Source organism: Pygoscelis adeliae, unplaced genomic scaffold, assembly GCF_000699105.1.
Source record: "Pygoscelis adeliae isolate BGI_AS28 unplaced genomic scaffold, ASM69910v1 Scaffold202, whole genome shotgun sequence".
Classification (NCBI taxonomy): Eukaryota; Metazoa; Chordata; class Aves; order Sphenisciformes; family Spheniscidae; genus Pygoscelis; species Pygoscelis adeliae.
The window spans coordinates 2,899,531-2,921,437 of record NW_008824544.1 but is presented as its reverse complement, the minus strand read 5'-3'; the positions used below and the strand labels follow the sequence as shown (position 1 = coordinate 2,921,437).

General features: G+C 47.4%; 1 protein-coding gene across 1 annotated transcript in view; it reads left to right on the top strand.

Annotated features, from left to right (window-relative positions):
* FRMD4A (FERM domain containing 4A) overlaps positions 1-21,907 on the top strand; it is a 196,193-nt gene that overhangs the window by 153,864 nt on the left and 20,422 nt on the right. The window contains exons 13-15 of the mRNA XM_009321777.1: positions 4,088-4,226; positions 11,057-11,198; positions 19,825-19,958. Coding sequence (XP_009320052.1) covers positions 4,088-4,226; positions 11,057-11,198; positions 19,825-19,958 — 415 coding nt within the window. The remainder of the gene's footprint in view (positions 1-4,087; positions 4,227-11,056; positions 11,199-19,824; positions 19,959-21,907) is intronic.

Genomic DNA, 21,907 nt, shown 5'->3' with positions numbered 1-21,907 from the left:
CGCCGAGCCGGGTCGTGGCGAGCCGCGCTCCCCCCGCTGCTGTGCGGGGCATACTGCGCTTGGTAGCTGGGAAGCCTGTAAGCACGGGGCAGCGGGTACCGAGCTGGGGGGCTGCTGCTTCCTTCGAGCGGGACATTTTGGGTTCGGGTGGGGTTTTTTGAGGATGTGTTTCCCTTCGGCTCCTCGCGGTATTTTTTTTTTTTTCTTCCCTCTGCTTTGGCACCTTCTGACCCCCGGGGCTGTGCAGCTCCGGTGCCCCAGCTGCGCTGCCGGCAACCACCGTGCGTGGATCGGGGGTTGCCTTGTCCCCGTGTTGCACTTGGAGCCTGGAGATGGGCACCAGATTTTGTACTCACATACTTCCTTGGAAATAAATATTCAGTAGTGCAGCTGAAAGGAATGGCACGGTAGCAGAGGTTTACCGGCAGTCTGGATGAAAGCCCATCAGTCTTTTTGGCACAGGAGTCCTTTTCTCTTACTTTAGAGACCTAACGTGGGAGAGAGTGAGTTCAAGTGGCTGTGCTGCATCTAATCAGTGCATTCTGCACCTCTTGCTCGTTTGTGTTAGTGGATGGTTACTGCAGACAGTGACCAGTGTGTATATTGCTCTGTAAGTTGTTCTCGCTAAAAGCAATGTCCCACTTGCAAAGTAAGTATCAATACGGCTGATGGAAACCAGCTCTCTTCCCAGACTGATTTGATGTGCTGCTGGTAGTAGCGTGTTTTTCTGATCGCTCAGCTGTGATCCTGTTTCACCTGTTTCCTGTGCCTATCTGTGTACTAATATATGTATTTTTATTAGGGGAATTTTGCATGCGGTTTCTGTGCCTATTTGCCATGATATGAACATGGTCACACCAATACAACAGTGCCTGTCTTCATAGGTGCATTTTGTTAAAGCAAAAACTGAGTAGAGCAGCTCATACCATTCTGCAGCTCCAGTCAGCAGAGCCGTGAAGCATCTGCTTAATATTAAACATGGAAATAGTCGCATGAAGTCTAGCAGAGCAAATTCCCAAAGTCGAGAATATGCTGGGAGATCTTCCAGCAGCGGGAGCTGGGGGTGGTGTACTCCGTCCGCCACCGAGCCTCCGGCAGCAGGCGAGGCGTCAGAAACGCGTGCTGCAAGCAACCAGCAGCAAGAAGCCCCTAAACACCCAGGCTGGCCGTTTCCTGTAAGCAGCGATTGCAGGGAAAACAAAGCAAATAGCTCTGGGATGTTAAAATCATGATGATATTTGAAACTCAGTGTCATGCATGAAATGTGACCAAACAGAGGAACATCTTCTGTCTCATTTGTATTTAGATGATAGGAATCACTGACACAGAAGAGCTTCTGGTTTTTATTCCATTGCACTGATTCTCTGAATCAACACCAGGAGGACAAAACCCTGTGCCAGGCTGTCAGCCTGGTACTTTCTCACTACAAGGGAATTCAGTTGGTTGATTTTCATATCCAGAGAGTACTGCTGTCCAGGTCAAAATGGTATGCTGGCTGTAAAGCAACAAGACATGTTGGCAGTGGCGTGGTGGGAACACAGCTCGGGTTGTAGTCTCCCAGCCAAGTGGGATGGACTCCTGCGAGGAGTTGTTCAGCGTGTGGAGGCGGAGGAATGGCCAACACAGTGCTCTCTCCGCATTCCTCTCTGTGTAGCCAAACCAGAGCCTGAGTCAGCGAAGCCACACTAGCAGGAGAGCAAGCACAGCTCCGTGGTTGTGGCCAGGGCTGGGCAGCACAATGTATGTTTTTAAGTCCTGCCTCTGCCCATGGCTTCCTGTCCCGAACAAGCCATTTAACCTCTCTTCATCATGGTTACTTCTCCCATAAAGGAGGGAAATGATACGTTTTAGGGGTTATTGACAGGGTTAATTCCATAGCGCATGTGGCATGCGTGGAGGGAAGTCATGAAGAAAACACCCATGGGCCATCTCTCACAGGTCCCCAAAAGACAACTGTGAAAAGCAAGTCCACAACTCTGACCAGCTAAGTCTGCAGACTTTCTGACAGGGTCTGCAGTTTTGATGGGAAACATGTACAGATCCCAAAAAGAAAAAAAACTGGAAATCACTGCTTTTAAGATGACAAGATGAATGGCTTGCAGAGTATGTTTCTGAGAGTTCAAAATGAGTAACTGCATTTGAACTGAATAGGATGACACCAGAATTAAGCCCATGTTTGAATGCCTTAATGCCTTAGAGCCTTATACGCCAACATATAGTGGTTTGTGTCCCTTAAACCAACAAAAAGCATCCAGAGTTGGTTCCCCTCTCCAGCCTGAACTTCAAGAGCACCTCCCAGCACAGCCTTCATTCCCTGTCCAGTGACAGGGATGAGGCAGCCCAGCACCCATCCTCATTAGGACCATCAGCCGACGTCTTGTTGCATCCGTGGAGAGTTTTCTCACAAGAACAATACTCATAACGGGACAAGGTCTTCTGCTCCAGTCGCATGGAAAGGACTCAGCACAGGGTAACGCTGAAACATGAGATCCCAGTTGTCTCAGACCTTGTTTGCATTGGCCGTGGCTGTTTTCTCAGAGAAATTTCACTCCGATTTGTAGTGTCACAATTTGACTTAAACGCATTTTGCAGCCCTGATACAAGAGCTGTCAGCCCTCTCCCAGGCTGAACCTGGCCAACAGTTCCCATTTTGCTGCAGAGTTTTTCTTTTCTTTCATTCTTGGCTGTATCACAACTTTCTTTGACCATGTGACTCCCCTCCCCATGTTCACCTCCAATTTTGGACAGGGCAGTAGCCCACAGGCACCAGAGGAGAGGTGGCCAGTGCAGTACAGGAGGGGAACCACTGCCTTAGCAGGCTTGAGGATTTCCAAGTGCTGGGAAAAGAGTCAACCATCCCTTGCACTACACAGTAGAGCTCCTGGGCCGTCCTGCAGTGTCACCTCCACATCTGCATCGCACAGAGTGCCTGCTGGCTATGGACTGTGGCAACCGCTCTGTAACACACTGCTCCCCAGGCTGTCTCTTGCACTGGCCCACCTTCACCATCCATGTCCCTACGTGAAAGGCTATAACAAAAGTGTCATGTTTCTGAACTAGCCTGTGTATCAGTGCTCACATTCATTTCATAATCGTACTCCACCACAAGACTCTTCTTAACAGACTAGAGAGGAGGACCTCATTTATTTGGGGCTCTGTAAATCAGTGGCTTGGTTTACTCCAGCCAGTGCGACATCCCTGCAGTGGGAGGAGTTCTGCAGACCAGGATGCTGTGAGCCTGTGTGTGTTGGTGTGCTGGTGTTAGGGGCTCTGCTGGTGGGGTTAGAGTTGAGGGGTGGGGAGGAATAATCAAGCAGTTTTGTACAGCTGTGAAAGCATGGGGAAACCTAACCTGAGTTTTTTGCTAATATTTGAGGACAATTGGGAATCCCAGAGAGGAAACATTTAGCTCTTATTTTTCCTGTTTTTATATTCACTCAACTAATAGTTGAGTAACATTCTTCACTCCAGGGCACTAGGCAGCCCTCTCCGAGCCTCACAGCTCCCCTTTTCCATACCACGTGGCAAGTCCTGCTACATCTGCTTACAAGTGGGGAAATCAAGGTACCTGAAGAGTTTCTCCCACATTCTCTAAGGCGGCCATTGATCCTATGGAACTTTAGTTGTCACCTGGGTCCTAATATTTAAGAGCCACCGTCCAAAGCCAGAGGTAGTTGAGGGTGTGAGGTCTTGGCCTCAGGTGTCTCAGCATGTGATGAGACACAGAGGATTCACACATGCTTTGGCATTAGTGACTCCCCTGGGACATGTAGCAGGTCAGCATCAGCTTAGCCAAACCCAGGAATACAGTCTGAACTGGACAAACTGGATGATCTTTACTGTTAGTCCTCTGGAGCTGGGGATAACTTGGGGATAACTAAATAACTTGAAGAGTTATTTTAAAAAAACGCTCTCCTGGCTTGAGTAGCTATTTATTGCTGTTCTCTAAGTATTTTTTCCCATTAGCACAAGGGTGTGCGCAGTAAAGACAGCAGCTTTTACTATAAGGTCTGTGATAGGTTCTGCCACAGAAAACTATCTGAGGGAACCTTGGTGTAACCCCAGTTCTTTCTTTTCTCCTCTCCAGGGCATCTGTGACCAGGAGGACTTTTGGGCATAGTGGCATCGCTGTGCATACATGGTACGCCTGTCCAGCACTAATAAAGTCTATCTGGGCTATGGCCATTAGTCAACATCAGTTCTACCTGGACAGAAAGCAAAGCAAGGTAAGCATGTTGGAGGTGGGAAGTGCATGTTGCAGTGGGTGAGTCCTTCTCGCTCCCCATGGTCCCAGTAAGGTCAAGTCCAGATGGTGGCTCCTTTCCTACCCTCCCTTTCCACTTAAGATCAAAAAAAGGTAAATTGACTCAAAATATCTGCTGGCTTTAGCCAGTTTGAGGGAATTTGTATCAAATTCATATCTATGAGAGTGAGGATTGAGGGAAAGGTTGTACTGAGCTGTGGCCAAGTTGGAGGAGCCAAAGTTTGCAAGCAGATAGGGTTGTGTCCCTGTCTGGATGGCTTCCACATGTCTTCTGGTTCTTGAATTGTCATAAAGTTAAGGCAGCTTCCAGTAACCGAGTTCGAAGCAGCTTCACACTCTACACCTGTTTCTGAATCCTTCTTGCTGTCCCTTGCTTTTTACTATCATATTTTCCTAGACATGAGGGGTAGGGATATTTCTCTCTCCACACAGAATCTCGCAGAAGAAGGAGAGGGGCAGGATGCTGACAGCCTGGCTTTATAAGGAGCTGTCTTGATTTGGTGCTGCACAAAGGGCTGCTCAATATACGAAAGAAACCACCTTCAAACCAGAGGAGTGTGCGTTTTCCCTCTAATTCCTTTCATCAATAGTAATTTTAGGCATACCCAGAGCAGCAGGAGATTGCTTTGATCACTTTGAGATCACTTTGAGACAGAAGAGAGACTTCTCATGCGGATGCCCTTCTCCATACGAGCATGCTAGTGTAAGACTTTACAGAGAAGATAAAAAGTGTTTTGAGTGGGTACCTGCTTATACAGCTTCCTGCATTGACCGCCATCTCCGGTGAGATGGCAGGAGTCTGCAGGGTGATACCCCTCAAAATGGCTGAAACAAGCTTAACATCTTACTATTGCTGAAAGCACTGCCCACATTTTCAGTCAGGGCCTGCTCCCGCCCATGCACAGGCCCTGGCCCTATTAGGTCCCTTCATGAGCCAGTTTAGCTCACTAAACTGACAGAAAAATCTTTCTTTTTCCTGTTTTTCTTCGCTGCGTTATTTTTCTTCCTGTTCAATGAATTGAATTGGCTTGCTGAAATTATGTGAAGGGCCATCAGTGTGCACTCCAAACTCACCAGCTCATGCTAAACCCTTCTGACATTGCTTTCTCCATCATGATCTCTCTGACTTTATTGTAGAGTGAGTAGGACTTTTGGATGCCTTGGGCAGAACACATGGTTACACCCACTTTGGCCATGTCCCATCTAATGCAAAAAGACAGGATTCATCTTAGTTGCTGTGAGCTGTATTGAATTTAGGGATGTAGCTAACTTCCCACCCCTGCCTAAGTGCCAGCTGTGAATATGGACAAAATTGCATGCTCACCCGATACCAGGTAATGCTTTCCTGTCCCCCTCCTTTGCTGAGCACCACCACAGCAATGCATAGTTCTCTCTGTTTTGCTCTCAACAAAAACAACTCAGCAAACAAACAGAAGTTTATTTTTTTTACTTTTAGCCAGATGGATTTGCTGATCTAGCTGCAAGGTATTTAGGTCACAAGCAACCAACAAACAAAAGGAGATTCCCTCCTCCTCCCATTTCTTTGGTAAGAAACTGGGTCTCTTAAATGCCCAGAACTTCCCTTCAGTGACTTCTTTTGTTGTTGGCAGATTGTGTTTCAGTCTGATCTCCCCTCTCTCACACTCCTACAGACAGCACCACCCACCAGCCCTCGTTTGTCAACCTGTCACGTCTGTGACCATGTCAGTGTGCTTTGTCACAATAATCCTGGTGGTCACATTGAGGCTTTGAAGTTAAGGCACACAAATATTTTTCTCCCTTTCTCTTAAGGGAGCTGGTATTTTAGTCTGTTGTCCTCGTCTTTGACGTGACACAGTCAAGATTGATAGATCCATCAATTTTAATTGATCTGTTCAATTCATCCTGCTGGTCACTTCAGGACACTGTACCCGTGTGTGCTTTGCTTTTGAAAACCAGTAAAACATACTCCAGAGTGGGGTGATGTGAAATGTCTTCGTTTCAGCTCTCAAGGGCTTAGACAAACATTTATTTGAGTTTCAGGTCACATGGGTTCGCATCCCCTTAAATCTCAGTCCCCACTTCAGTTGAATCCCCAACTTCAAAGTAAAACTTGCTTAGCTATTCCCTCCTTTCATGTTCAAACTTGGCATTTCATATCATTTTGACAAAAGAAAGAAAAATAAAAACAAACTTAGAAGAAAAAGCCTGCTGGAGCTCACTGCAACTGAGCCTTCACTCCAGTGGTGTAGATGAGATGGCAGGAGATATGACATAGTGATAAAGCAAGCTTGAACTCCATGCTCCTCACATAACTGGGCACCAGTTGGATCTGGACCTTCTGCACAGCTCCACTGGAAAAGCCCCTTCACTTGATTTTGAAAAGAAATAAAATCAGCTTTGCCTGGATGTTGACCCTTTTGCAAGGAAGTGGGGTCCCAGCCTTCTTTGCAGCCTCACTCCGCATTGAACTCCTGCCAGCTCGCTGAGCTCCCAGCGTCTCGCTCCCCGCTGATCTGTCTCTCTCTCCCTGCAATTGAAGCGTAACATGGAGACTGAAAAGATCCCCAGCTTTCCAAGTGAACATGTCAGCATGCAGAACTCCTGTCAGTTTCCCTTTTTTTCAGGAGACAGATGCAGCAGGACTTCAAGGCATGTCTTTGCTCTGTTGACTGCACTGAGTCAATCAAACGTTTGGCCTAGAAGCCTTGAGAAGTCTCTTTTTGTGGGAATTTCCAACAGCATGTTCCTCCAAGCGCAAGGCTTTTTGGCTGAATGAACCGGTAGAAAATAGGCCAAGGGTTTCAAAAAATCACCTGCAGCAAACCCCCATCACTGCCAGCAAGAGGGATAAATTCATCCCTAGTGTCCATCTACTCTTGCATTTCACTGATGGATTTTTCTTCACCCTCTGACCCTGTCAGAACAACACTGGGGATCAGCTTGGCCCCATGCTTTGAAATGACTCATGAATGAGCCAGTCTCCCTCCATGTAAATGAGACTTGGCAGGTCTGCGCTAAGTGCTTTAAAATTTTTGAGCGTGGAGGGACTGCAGGGCCTGAGGGAGTGCTAATGGGATGTAATCTAGCTTTCCACTGTTGTGCTGTCAGTACAAAGTCTAGCCCAGGCCTCGCGCTGGCTGTTGCTCAGTGGCCTGTATGAAATGAGCTGTTGGTCTGATTCCTGCCGTTGATGAGTGGTTGTCCAAAGCACAAGACCACCAGACACTGATTGGCATTGCTGTAGGCAGCAGAGGCAGCAGGGATTGAGCAGCATGGGAAATTAACCCCATTCGTCCCCATTCTTTTCAGGAGATGCTCCATCCCAACTGTTAGTGCAGGGCACCGTTAGCACAACTGTGGCCGGGTCTAAAACCTTCACCGCTGGCTTCAGCAGGTTTGGATTGCACCGTCTGTGCAGGAAGATCACTCTGCCCTGCTGATCCCCTCTCCGCTCTCTTCTGGTTTGCTTTTCCTCTCTTCTGGCTCCAGGGATGCCAGGCTTCAGTCTTACGCTATTTTTTCATTTGCGCTATGTAGGGCACACTTCCAGCTGCTGCTGGCTTGGTGTGCTGACCAGGACCACAGCTTCCAGTTGCATTGCCTTCACTCAGCGTTTTAGTTAGTGCCTAGTCAAACAGGTAGGGCCAGAGTGTGCTCTAATTTGCAGTCTGAATATGAATGGAAATAAACTACAGGGCTTCTTGCTGTAACTGTCCTACAAATACAGGAAAACCACTGCCTCGCAGAGTGGGAGGGCAGGATCTGTCTGTGCAGACTTGGGGTTTGTACCTTTCCTAGACATCCGCTGCAAGGACTCAGTGTATTGGGTTAAGCAGATACTGGGTTTGATCAGTATGGCTGTTCCTGGGGTTACACAAGGCATACACAACCCTGCATATTTGTAGGGTCATACAGCTTGTATGCACCTGCAGGGGATAAATCACCAGGATAGCAGCAGCCTGAAGGCTTGTTACCTCCAAAGTTCTGACATTGCAGCAAGACAGCAGTTTGTGCTCAGGCTCCTGATCGAAACTCAAGTAGCAGGAAATCTCATTAGATAAAAGCAGGGACTAACCTTCCAGAGCTATTTGGAGAACATCTTTCACAAACCTTGTTTCTGACCAGGAACCTCAGATCCAAGAAGTTAAAAAAGTGCTATCCTTCTCCCGGAGCTGAGTTTGGGGAGGAGCTGCTGAAAATGAGAGGTGTCTAACTGGTTGTATCATTAGTTTAAGAGGGTCAGTACTGGTTGCTTGATCTGCTCTGACATCTTAGCAGGTAGTTCAGCCTCTGCACTCAAATAAGTGAGTGCAGACTCACTCACTCAAATAAGTGAGTGCAGATGCCCTGCTCTTGAGGTTGTTGTGGAAATAAGCTTGTGAGGCATTTGGGTACCTCTGAATGGTAATGATAGAGGCTATAAATACCCAAGAATATTAAATTATGATAATACTTCTGAGAGTGTTTTCAGTATGAGGCTCTCCCAGTGCTGTCTTCATTTGAAGTCTTAAATTAATCTTAAAAATATAGCGTTCAACAGGGAGACATTTTACTTCCCTTATTATTTCATTGATGTGCAAACAGGCAGGGAATCGCTAAGATTTAACCTTAAGTGTCTTACCCAAAGCCCCATAGCAAATCAGTAGCAGAGCTAAGAGTGAAGCTCAGCGTGGTGAGCATTCAGCCATCAGTTCAGCCTTAGTTCTTGTTAAAATGATTTCTGCTTCCTGAGGATGTGAAATAACACTGAAAATCCCATCACGGCAAGCATTCCTTGTAGTCCCATCTCCTGTTAGTTCTGGTGGGAACAGATCGCACCCTGGTACATGAACGTCAGTCAGCTTCTGATTTGTTAGCACTGTAATGATGTGCCCATCACCTGAACTCTATGACTAGGGCCAAGAGTCTCTTCTGGCCTTGAGGAGGTGCAGAGGTTAATGCTCAGGTGAACTGGGGTTTCACCATCCTGTTGAACACAAGTCTTTGTGCGGCTGGAGAGCCTCGGTGCAATGTCCCAACAACTTTCTGGGTTCTGAGAAATAAAAATTGCAGGTCAGTGGCCCTGTGAGGCCAGGCTAATTGAAGCTCAGCAGCACAGGACTTGTGAGATTTGGGCGATGGGCTGAGCTCCAAGCTCCCTCCATCCATGACTGAGGAGCTCACATCCGCGAGCAAGAAGCCGACTTCCAGTTCAGAGATGAAATAGCAGTCATCTTTGTGTACCATGTTACAGACAGCTAGCTTCTTCCTGGTTGTCAGTTTCCTCCTTGTTAGCATGGCTTGTTACCTGTAGTGAATTCAACAACCAATACATAAAATAGAGCTCAGAGCATAAGCATTAGTTCAGAAGAGGCAGGAGGAAATTTTCCATGTGGACAGATTATTCCACAATGGCTTAATGAAAAGTTTCTGTATATTTTTTTCTGAAGTGCCTGGAGATGACCCCAGTCAGAAATGAGATAGAGGACTAGAGAGGCTTTGGGGTTGTTCTGATGTGGCAGCTGCTATTTTAAGGTGATCCTAAGGCTGTACTGGTCACAAAAAAGACTGAAAAATTCTTGTGGCCACCCAAGACACCCTCATATGTAGGGTTCTTCTTCCCAGTAGTGCTAGGGATATAACTGAAGGGCCATCCCCAGCAACTTTGATCAGTGTTCTTGATCTTCTTGTTCATGTTAAGCACCTGCTAGAGGCTGCTAGGAGAATGGACTGGAGATAGATGGTGAGGTACTAGCAGTGGGGTTTGTATTGCAGAGGCAAGGCAGCCACTAGGACTGAGTTAGCCCAACCCTGCAAGCAGCCACCATGCTCATTTCATTGCTCAGTGCTGCTAACCCCCTTGCCCTGAACGTTTTGTGCCTTTGTTGGCTCTCTGGGCATAACCACAACTGAGCTCACTGCTCGACGAAGAGAAAGTTCTGGAGTTATCTCACCTGAACTTTCTGGGCATCTTGTTGTCTCAAGTCCTTCCATAACCAATGGAGAAAGGATGTCATCTTAGGAAGCCAAGTCATTCCCTCCTGAGATAAGAGGAGGACTAGATGATCATTGGAGGTCTCTTCCAACTGAAATATAATACAATATTCTATTCTATTCTATTCTATTCTATTCTATTCTATTCTATAGGTTTACACAGTATGCACATTTACTTTCCCCTGGAGGTGCCTAGATTGTTGACATTTGGTGGTGTGCAGTGGCTGACTCCTTGCCCTAGTGTGGCCAGTTACTGAGCTGGGACCGGCTGTTGTTTCTTGCTGGAGTAATGTTAATGCTTTGAAGAGGTCCTTCACAGTAGGGGCATTGCATGTGGCTTGTTAGTCTGGACCATAACCTGAATGTGTTTTCCTGCCAGTATTTTCTTCCAGCTTCTCTTGACAGCCCATTTAAGCCATGTCCTCACTGTGTCTTGGTCCAAAGCTCATTGCAGATTTGGAAAGGCCCCTCCTGGCTTCCCTTAGACGCTAGAGATGGTCTTTAGCCTTCAGGCTTTGCAGTTTATTATGTTAGCATTTCTGAAGGTTTCTTATTGTATGTGGTTAAACAGTGACTCCATACATAGTTTGTTTAAGAGGGAAAAATGTGCATGGCAAAGCAGAGAAAATAACAAACAACAGGAAGCAATGCCAGAATTGTACCCACTTAAGAATGTAAAAAGTGCAGCAGTGAATACCGTGCCAGATTGCTTCTATTCTTGTAAAATAATCCAAGTTTGCTGTGGAGGCCTGTTTCCTGCCACAGCAAAAGGACTTTTTCCTTCTGTGAGCTTTAAAGAAGCGCTAGATCATTACTAACTCCTGTGTCCGTGTCCAGTCCAAGATTCATGCTGCAAGAAGCCTGAGTGAGATTGCAATTGACCTGACTGAAACTGGAACACTCAAGACCTCAAAGCTGGCCAACATGGGGAGTAAAGGCAAAATTATCAGCGGCAGCAGCGGGAGTCTTCTGTCATCAGGTAGGTCCTTTATCCTGTAACTGGAGAGAATATGGTGGGAAGGGCCATGGCCATGGTATAATGGGGAGCAGCCAGAAGCTGCACTGCAGAAATGGAAGTCACTTCCCTTTAGCCTTTCTGTCTGTCCAGGTGTCGGTCCATCTCTCAGCACGTTGCCCCACAAACAGCACAGGCAGCAGCCTCCCCCTCTGTCATTACCGCTGCTCGTTTCCTCTTTGGCCCCAGGATGTCAACTCCAACCTCTCACTTTCCAGCTGAGACCTGGTCTCTCTCCACAGTTTCTACCATAACCACCCCTTGGCACCCAGCTCATCCCTAGGCAGATGTGTTTGTGAAGGAGCCTGCAGCCAGCAGTGAGGAAGCAGTCAGCCAGTGCAGCTCACTAGGGAAACTGAGGCTGGGAACTGGTGATGTCCTTCAGCAGCGTTGAGGCAGGGTGGCTTCTTCGCAGAGTGCACATCTGTTTTGCCTCTCTGTTGCTGGAATTTGCCTGGTCTCCCAGGCTCAAAAGAGCTATTCCCTAGCACTCTCCACCATACTAGTGTGGGGACCTAGAGGTTTCTCTTTGTGGCTTAGAGCACCTTCCTGTTATGAGGAAGACATAATCTGTGAAAGAAACGCAAGAGAAGTTGACACAGGGAAGAGCTAGAGCATCGAAAGAGAAGGACCAGGGAAGAGAAGTCAGGAACTTGTCTGTATTTCTTTGAAACTCTTCTGTCAGTCTGAACGGGGCAAGCTGTGTGTAAATCAGTGCTAAACATCACTCCAGGAGCAAAGCAAGGATTGACAGTTTGCGAAGAGCTTGAAGCTGCTCAGGTGAGAAGCTCTTCAGGAGGGCCAAGTTGCTGGTATCACTATAATTAACAGTTCCAGTCAATTAAATGCCCTCTGTTAAGTGTCACGTCAAGTTATCGAAATCCATTGTTTTGAGATGTGTAACACCAGAGAATAACCTTCTCATGCTTGACAAGAGTCCATCTAAGAACACACATGCTTTAAAACTGAACCTACACTGGTGTAGTAGATGAGCTTTGAATCACTGTATCCTTCATGTCTCCTAAAAGCCACCCTCTCCTGCCTGGAAAATGTCCAGTGAGGGGTTAAAATGTGCAGTGCTTACAGAGCTCCAGAGCAGCCTGCTGTGCAGTTCCTTGCCTTGCCTGCAAACAGAGATGCCTTTCTGCTCCTTAGGTGTTCCTGAGGAAGTATACAATCCACCGTCTGTGCCTCCCATCGCTTAGGGAGTTGCAGTACCTGAGCAGCTCCTGGACTGGTGTCGGGTTGTTGGAGCTCTTTGTTTGGCATTTTTTCCAGCTCTCCTGCTGGAAAGTAAATAACGTTAAGTACCCCAAGGAAGTTCTTAAGGTCTTTCCAAGATCTCAGCCTCCTGGGCTCCATTCCCAAGTTTGTGAGAGCTACTTGGTAGTAATCCTGTTTTCATGTTAATACACCGACTTTTCACCTTCCTGGAAAAAAACATGGGGGTCTGCTTCTGCTTTCACACTGGGAGAGCAGTAGCCAGGTGAAAGCCAGCAGAAAAGCAGGCCCAGAAAAGCTTCTGTAGGGCCAGCACCTATCGGGGTTATGTGGATGGAAATACCAAACTGCAAGCTGCCCATGCTTTTATTTCTGTATGGTTTTTTGCTCCCTGCTCAAATCCCTTCTGGCTGAGTGTGGGGTTTGCAGACTCAGCAGAATTGCACTAGTGACTACACCCGTGCAAAGTTCATTGACCAGGTGAGTCATTTCTTCAGGCCTGGGTAGGTGGATCAGTTTACCTGGATCCTTAGTTTACCTTACCTACGAGGTGTGAACCTCTGTTTCAGTCGAGGTGCTGCTGGTGGGCCAGGCAAGCATGGCTCCCTCCAGGTTCCTGTGTTCAGAGCTGCCTTTAGGTCCTACCAGCTGGGAGGACAGGGCTCTCCGCAAAATGCTGTGGAGAGCTGTGGGGTTTGCTGCTGCTCTGTGCCTTCCAGCAGCTACAAGCAGCTACAAGGAAGTATAGAGAGATGTCTGGCAGAGGAGGACAGATACCAGGGAATTGGAGACCCTGGATTGCTTCCACACAGTCACCCAGACCCTTCTGCTCCAAGAGCCCCTTCCCTCGAGGTCGGCTGGCTGAGGTGACCCAGCCCTGTCCCACTGGATGGGAGGGGGCATTCGCTGCTTGTCCTGCCGGGTACAGTCACCGGCTCCGTCCCAGCCTTTGCGTTTCCTCCCATTGTGCCGAAGATTGTCGGCACACAATCACAACAATGATGGGTTATCGCAGTACAGCCTGTGCACTAGAGAGAATAAGTGCAAATGATTAAGTGGCCACAGCAGATTTCCAGGCTATAAATACCCCGAGTGACTCGAAGTCACAAGGGCAGGACTGAATCTCTGTTTGCCCCCACTTCCCTACTGTTCTCAGTCCTTTTTTCCTGGAAATTACTTGTAGCCATTTCCTCTCTCCATCTCACTCCTCCTCACTGAAGGGACTATCATCAGTGCCACGAGGAGCATGCCGAAGCTGGCATGTCTCCCCTGGGATTGCAGCAAGGCTGCAAGGAAATATTTGTTGTTGCTTCCAGCTGTCACACTGTCTGGCCAAGATCCTGCTGTGCAGTGCAAGACAGTTGCTGCCCCACATCACTTACAGTCTCAAGACACAGCAGAGGGGATATGGATTCTTATACCGGAGCAGTGACTTCCCCATGGTCACAGCAATTCAGGGCCAAAGCCTAAGCTCTTCCATGTTTCCCAGGCCCTCGATCTCAGTCTGTGTCCACTGCAGAGTTGTAAGTTTGATACTTGATGCTCCCAAGTCCATTTCTGACAAGCTCGCTCTTTAATTTTTGTCTTCATTTTGGCTCTGAAGAGAGCCCCCAAAACGGTGGGCTGCTGGGATTAAGCTCAAGGATCTTCTGCTCAGGATCACTGGGTCATCCCTGGACATCTGGAGCAAGATTTGCCCAGGAATAAAAGCTCTGCTTTCACACTGGCATGAACCCTAATCAAAGCCAGCAGAGATAATTATTGGAGCAAAATCAGGTTAGGTCTAAGATGGATTTTTTCTTCAGTCTGTGCCCTAAGAGCTCTGCCAGGCTCCTGACTAGTGAGGAGTCCTGTTATTGCTGGGTTATTGTTGGACTGAACCCCAGACCACCTTCTTCATCTCAGTGGGCAGAGGAGAGACCACAGAGGAGCACCTCTGCTTTAGCTCTGCAGACATGTTTGAGGAGCCTCCAGCCCCCTGAGCCCCGTTCCTTCATCAGCGGTGGAGGTTTCCTGTGTAGGGGCCTGTTTACATTTGAAAATGCCTTGACAGAGCCCAGCCAGCCAGTTCCCCGGCCCCCGCTGCTCCATCTGGTGGGGCAGCCTCCCAGCTGGACCGCCCCAGCGGGTGTTGGAGCGGATAAACAGCACCCGCACGGCCTCCGGCAAGGCCCACGAGCGCGGGGGCTCGCAAAGATGAGTCGCCCACAGGATATCTGAGCGCATCCTGTGTGGAGCAGCTCCAGCTGGGCTCCCGCGCGCCGCGGAGGATATCCTATTTGTCTGGCAGAGACAAGAGATAGCAGCTGTCTGAGGCTGCTGGCTGTTGTGTGCTGACATCCTGGCGCGGTGAGTCATCCCAGGCTCTGGCACGGAGCAAGCGTAGGGGGACCTCCCCTCCCTGCTCAGGGGACAGCCTTCCATGGGGACCTCAACCAAACGCCAGCGAGCTGGAGCCAGCAGCCGGATGTAGCATGAAGGGTTTGCCATATTTAGGTGTGTTTTTCCTGGAGCAGGAGACTCACAAAATGAGAAAGAGAAGATGCCTGGATGCTCTTGCCTCACCGCTGCTCAGCTGCCTTGTTGCATCTCCTTTCCCCTCACAGATGCTAGCACCAAGCCTTGGCTCCCTCTGCTCTTCAGCATCCCATCTATCCTCCCTACTTATTTTCATCTTTCTCATTTATCCCTTTTCCAAGCTGACTCCACTCCACTAAAATAGGTGGAGGAAATGGGAACAAACAGTAAGTCACTGGTAGGGCTTTCCTCTTCAAAACGGTGGCTCATGTTGCTGGTCTCGTCTCTTTGACAAGCTTTAAAACAAAGCTTGTCTTGGAGCCGACACCTGGTAGCCAGGAGCCCCTGCAGATCTGCACAGGCACAGCACATCGCCTTGGTCAGATCCTTTGGGGGTGTGACTCACTTGCTTCATGTCCCCATCAACATCACCAAGACTGTCCTGACATCACTGGTATTGGAGTGATCAGAAACCAGCCTGTTAGCACTGGTGAAGAAGCTCAGCCATGAATTCTGCTGGAGGAGTGAGTCGGGCAGGGAGGACCATGTTCTCCCTCCGTTTCACAGCTCGTGTTCTCCTGAATGTCAGTGGATGAAGAAATTGCCTGGAGAGGCCAAATGGGTATCCGAAGAGGAGTAGTGTATCCACACACTAACAGGGTATTAAGCGGATGTTCAGGTCACCAAGACCTGCGTCCCATCCGGTATGCTAAGGAGGAAAGGGCATGTACGATTTCCTTGGCTTTGAAATTAAACCAGCAGCATCAGTTATAAAAACAGGCCCAAATTCAGCAGGTTCCTGGTGCCCACGAAAGGGATGGCCCTGTGCTTGCTACCCGGTGTGTTTTCACAACTCTTTTTCTTTTAGGGACATTAAATGGTTCTGCAGAAATGTGTGTTAAAATGCAGAGTTTGGTAAATCTTTGCACAGCAAATGAGCAGGAGGCTAAATAATAATTTTCACAGAAAGGTTCAAAAGCTATACAAGGAGATTACATATTTCAACAACATTTATCTGGTTTACTGCATTAGGAATTAGCCCTAATTGTGGGAGATAAAATACCTGAGAAAGCCTCCCAGTCAACCATTTCTGTCGCAGTAGGAGTCTCTCGTGTTAGGACTGATCTTTCAGGACTGATTTTTCTCTGTTGATGATCCCCTTTGGAAGGCACTGGGCAGCCATGACTCAGTGAGCATCATATTTAATAAGGCTGATTTAAGGTAGTATCTGCTTGATTGGTTTGGTTTGTGCCGGTCTTTGATTATTTCTTTGGTTGTTTTTATGGTCTTTTGATTTGTTCTGACATTTTTGGGTCAATTGCCACTGGGTTTAGAAGTGGGTCTGTGGTCACAGCCTTGCTCGAGGCTGGATTAATACATATTTATAAATAAAGAGCCTCTAATGCAAGCTGTAGGCAGCCCAGCAATACAAAGCACCGTTCTCCACTCCTTTACAAGCATCTCACATGGGTGTGATTCTCTTGACTGATCAAGTCTCCATTTGCTTTTCACCTGTGAGAACAAGCAGAGAATCCAACCCATAAAAATCTAATAATACCCCCCAAAATAGTTCAGCTTTTAAATTAAACAAAGAAACCCAAAACAGCTATAATAGAACAGTTTCTGAAGGAGAAACCAGGAAGGTCTGAAGAAATAAGTAAGTCCTGCAGCATGCCCAAGGGATCATCCAAGTCAGGTATGGTGAAGCTAAAAAAATTCAGCATCACAAGCCATGAACTGGGTACCCTGTCCCCTGGCCTTTGAACCCTCACTACGCTAGAAGAGTTTGTGATACGAAGACTCAATTGGAAAAGGTTGATTTGAACTGGTTCATTAGTGCCAAGGAGTGGTCGACTTTGGTTTCAGCAGTAATCCCATTGCTTAACTCAGAATGTGACAATGTGCTTCCAGATCTGCCCCAATTCCTTTACTTTCCAGGAGGGATGAAAAATGTGCACTCAGTGGACACTGCCACCAACTGCATCAGGGTTGAGACCAGCGTGGTTCTCACACAGGGTGAGCACAGCTGGAGCAAATGCTGTGAACTGTCTGTGCTTGATTTGGGTCCATACCAGCTCAGCCAGAAGCCGTTTGTTTCCTTCTTGTTGGCACACCCCAAACCAGCTCAGGCGTCTGGTCAGGGTTTAGGCTATTCATATGCTTTTAAATGTTTCAGCATCCATGTAGCTGCTGTGGCAACCTGCAGTGCAAAAACGAATGGCTTTTAAAAATAAATCTGAGGCTGGTGTGGAGGTAGGGAGCAGAGAGAGGAAGGAAAGGGCAAGAGCAGTTGAAAGGAAAATGTAGGTCATTGAAGTTATCCTAAAAGAAAAAAAAAAAGGGTTGAAACATCTGCTGGAATCATGAGCAACTTTTTACCAGGACTCAGCAGTTTGTTGGCAATTCAGTGAAGAAATTCAGCAATTCAGTTTTTGCTAGTAACTGCTCACCAGGGTTACTATTAAGAATTTACTAAACACTAGAGTGGGCTTTTCCTGCCAGTGCAAATACAAGGCTCCTGTAGAAGATCCCATCAAGTTCCTGCAGCACAGATGTGTTTGTAGAATTGAGTTTTGTTGCTCTGTGAGGGCAAACCCAAATGAAAAGAGGATGACTACAGCAACTAAACAAACATCTTACCATGAGGCTGTCCTCCTTTATCTGATGATGCTCAACCTGACTGACCTTTAGAGAGCCCTTTTTCCACCTCCCCCATTCCAGGACAGCCCAATAAAAGGTGTAACAAATGGGGGTGGTGCTTCACAGAATAAGTGCCAGCTGTCTTCCTGTATAAAAACTGCAGAAATAGTGGTGGAAAAGATCTGTGAGATTCTCTGCTTCCCCTGGGCCAATGCAGAACTATTTCATGGCATGGGTTGCCTCAATCCTCTTTCAGTTTAACTTTAACGCTCTGCTGGAATAGTAGCAATGAAAGATGAAGCTGAAAGCACAAATTTCACTCTTGTTTTGCTGCTAAAACAAAGAGTTGTTCCCAGGTTCCTTCCAGAGCTCTGTGAAATGAGAGCAACGTTTTCAACCTCCTTGGGCTGAGCATCCTCACTGTATGCTTGGAGGCCAAGCTGCAAATGTATCTAGAAGGCCCCTCTCACCCCCATCCTACAGGTGCACAGAAAACTCCATGTAGCATCCTGTTGTATCTGACTCCTGCAGATAATAAAGGTCTACTTTCTCTGTACCATTGCCCTAGAGGGGCAGGGGAGCCCCCCAGAGTCACCCTGGGACAGCGGGTGCTGAGACCACTGAAGACCCTCTAAGGACTAGGAGTGAACCCCCTTGAAAGCATTACCAAGTCAAAGGTTTTTCTGCAGGCATAAACCTACAGTACCCCACAAGAAGTCCCTACAAAGCACTAGGCACAATCCAGCTGTCTAAACATAGGTGTCCGGTGCCATTTTCAGTGGGTTAGAGTATCCCACTGCCTATCCAAAAGACTGTGGGTCTCACAGGGTCCTGGGTCGTATCTGCCACTCCATGGAAGACATCTCAGATACTCAGATCACCTCAACACTTCTGTTGAGGCAACAGCAGCCCTGTCTGTTCAGCCCAACTCAAGTCCCACTATGGAGTTTATTAAAAAGGGATCAGATGCAGACTTAGGCTGAGCTCCAGAGCAGAGCTTTAGAATGTGTGGAGCTGTAGCTGTCAGCGTCATCTGTGGACAGACATGGGACACTCCTTGCGGAATCCACCACAGATACCAGAACTCAGCTTTCTGTAAACCTGAGGTGGATGCTTTGAACTACAGCTGTAGCTAAACAACAACCAGTAATATGAGTGAAAAGCTTTCATGGCATTTACCCCTTCTTGAGCTTGCTTTTTGTCTCACAGTACGGCCATAACCTTTGTGTCCTTACTCTGTGATGAAAGGATGCACTTGGCTTATGCAAACAAGGGGTTCGGAGAGAAGTAGTGACTTCACTAAAAACTCATCCCTGAGCCCAGAGGTGCATTAAAGAGGGTGACTGCTAAGCACATCCTGAAAAATCAGCTGCTCAAGTCGGGGACCCAAAAATGGATGCAACCAGCATCACCCCTTCTTTGAGATGCTAGGTCTTGGATAGCAATTGATGCATCATCCCAAACCAAAATAAAATCAGGAACCCCATCAATAAGTTCCCCTAAAGAGCTGAAGTTACAAATGCTGTCATGACATCTGAGCAACAAAGTCTGACTTAATGCATGGACTTACTTCAGTGGAAGTTGCTGGGTAATTGCCACTTGAAAAGTCAAGCCATTTGGACATCCAGTTTAAATATCTTGGCCTACGTCTTCACAAGAAACAGCTACTATCCCAGAAGGACCTATGGGTTATTCTTGTTTTGGTGTGTTTTAGAGGAATCTTGCTAGGTAATTTTGTTCCATTACGTTTTTTCATAAAACAGGCACTGTAAGTGGATTGAATTAAATGTTGGCTACTAGGATAATTGCAGTTCTTAAGAAGTAGGCTGTATTGTAAAATGGTTTCTCCTAGGCTTAATTTCCCAAAAATGCATCTCCAGGGCTTCATAAACTGTACTGTTATTTGCCATTGGGAACTTTCATGGGAACAGTGTGTCTTTTTTTTCTAGGATTTTTACGTGAATAATTTTGTTGCTTTCATTTTTCTGGATAATGATTACAAATGTCTTCATGTGCCCCACTGTCCAATCTCTGTTAGCTTAAACATTAAGAATTTGCTGTAAACAAACATGACTGGGTAACACCTGCTTCATGTCATAGTCTGATTTCTTTTTCGAAGGACTGCATCCAGGCTTTGGTAAAATTACAAGCACTCCAGATGTGTATGTATTATGCTGTCAGCTGGCCTAGTGAAATCATTGTTTATTGATAGGTTCCCAAGAGTCAGACAGTTCTCAGTCTGCCAAGAAAGACATGCTGGCTGCACTGAAATCCAGGCAAGAAGCTTTGGAAGAGACACTGCGCCAACGCTTGGAAGAGCTAAAAAAACTGTGTCTCCGAGAAGCGGTAGGCAATGGACATTTTATAACCCATAACACTGTGTTGCTTGCATTGTTATAGCATGCTCATTGTTTGGAGGTGGTGTGGAGTCAGGAGAAGAGATTCCTTCCATAGTCACCTCTTGCAAAGCCCATTGTGCAAAGGCCTCAGGAAGGTCCAGCTGTTTCAACTCCAGATTGCAATGTCGCAGGACATTTACCCCGCGGAGAAGGGGACCCCATGTCAGCTGGGTGCCCAGTTGGCTTGGGGCTAGGAGAGTGCTCAGCAACCACGTCTGCTGTTTGAAATTGTGTTTAAGATGCATTCAGCCAGACTTCTTATTGACTTTGGCGGGAATATGCAGCTACCTAAATGGCGTAGGAAGGTTGTCCTGTGTACTGGTAATCACTTCTCAAATGCTTTTGACTCCATTAGCAAAAAAAACCCCAGGCTGTTACACTTTCTTCTCGGAGCAGGCCTGACCTTACGTGCTTTTCTTCTCCCAGCACATTCTTACATACAGCACACAGGGTCTCATCTGCTCCATGTAGACTACCTTCATCCAATAAGTTCTGGCACTGCTGGAGAGGAATGGTAGTGTGGTGGCAGACCTTGTGAAGAGGAACCACTGTGGTCATTCCAGGACGTGCAGGACAGCTCAGGAACTCATCTCATAACCTTCCCACTCACCTGCCTGTTCATTCTTGGAGTACACAGGAGCCCAGTTAAGAGATCAATTTAATGTTTGGGGAAATTACAACCCTGCTGCAGATGGGTGTGGAGATTAGGAGCAGCATACACCTGGGTCATTCAGCAATCCTCCTTTGTTTACCAGGCCTGAAAATCTGAATTTAACAACAAATCGTGATGTGTAACACAACAGGAAGCTGGCTAGAGACAGTGGGAGATCTTCCAATTGTTGTGTAATATTTGATGTGTATCTCGCCTTTGACAAAAATGGGGGAAATAGGTCACTGATTCAGCTCTCATTGCACTTTGTTTCAATTAGTCTATAGTTTTAACACCACAAGAATAAGTTGTGGAAAATACCTCTCGACAAAGAAAGCAGAAATTTCTGCTGCCCCAGTTGCCATCCTTTATTCCACACAAGCAAACCTTTAAGACCTGAGAAGTCCTGGTTGACTTCAGCAAACAACTTGTGCTGATAAAGGTCGCAGAACCAGATCCAGTCCCGTAAGTCTATCGAGTACAGAGCTAAGACCATCTGCAGGAAGCAGTCACATGCTCTTCAGGGCTGATGGACAAGGTCTGGAGGGCTCTACTTGCCCTGGAGGGATTTACCACCCTAAGCTAACAGTGCCTGACTGCAGAGGGCTAATGCTTTGCAGCAGCATGCTTGCAGGGGAAGATGTGCCTGTGCCACAGTTACAGTGCCTTTGCTTTAACTCCAGCCCCCTCTGCGGTGCAGCCTCAGGCACTTCGCGAGGAACTGGGATGCAGGCAAAAGCTCCTGCTGGGGCATGGAGCCAGTGGTAAGGAGCAGTATCTCCTTAATGTGCTGCAGCAAGGCTGGCCTGAGCCCATCTGTCAGCACCTTAAGAGCTCGTAGAAAGTGTTTGTGCTTTCTGTAGATGATCCGAGAGAGGCAGTTGATGGACAATTGGAATCTGACCCTGTCTTGCAACCCTACAGCTCGTCCATCAGCAGCCTCCAGTTGGAAGTATTTCCTCTCAGGCTGCCCTTTGTCCTTTCTGCTTTGGCACGGGAATGGCCAAAACAAAGGGAGAAGGCGGCAAACTGGGGGATAAAAAAGGGTTAAAAGTGGGGGCATAATCAAATAAGCATGGCCAGAGACATTCATAACAGTGGCATCAGGTTACTTCGGGCCATCACCACTCCAGTTACTTATTAATTTAGATTACGTTTCAGGACCATGCCTGTGAATACTTTTCAGCTTATGGAGGCAGCATGGTAGCCCACGTTAATTTTGTTCTGCTCCAATCCTGGGCATTTTA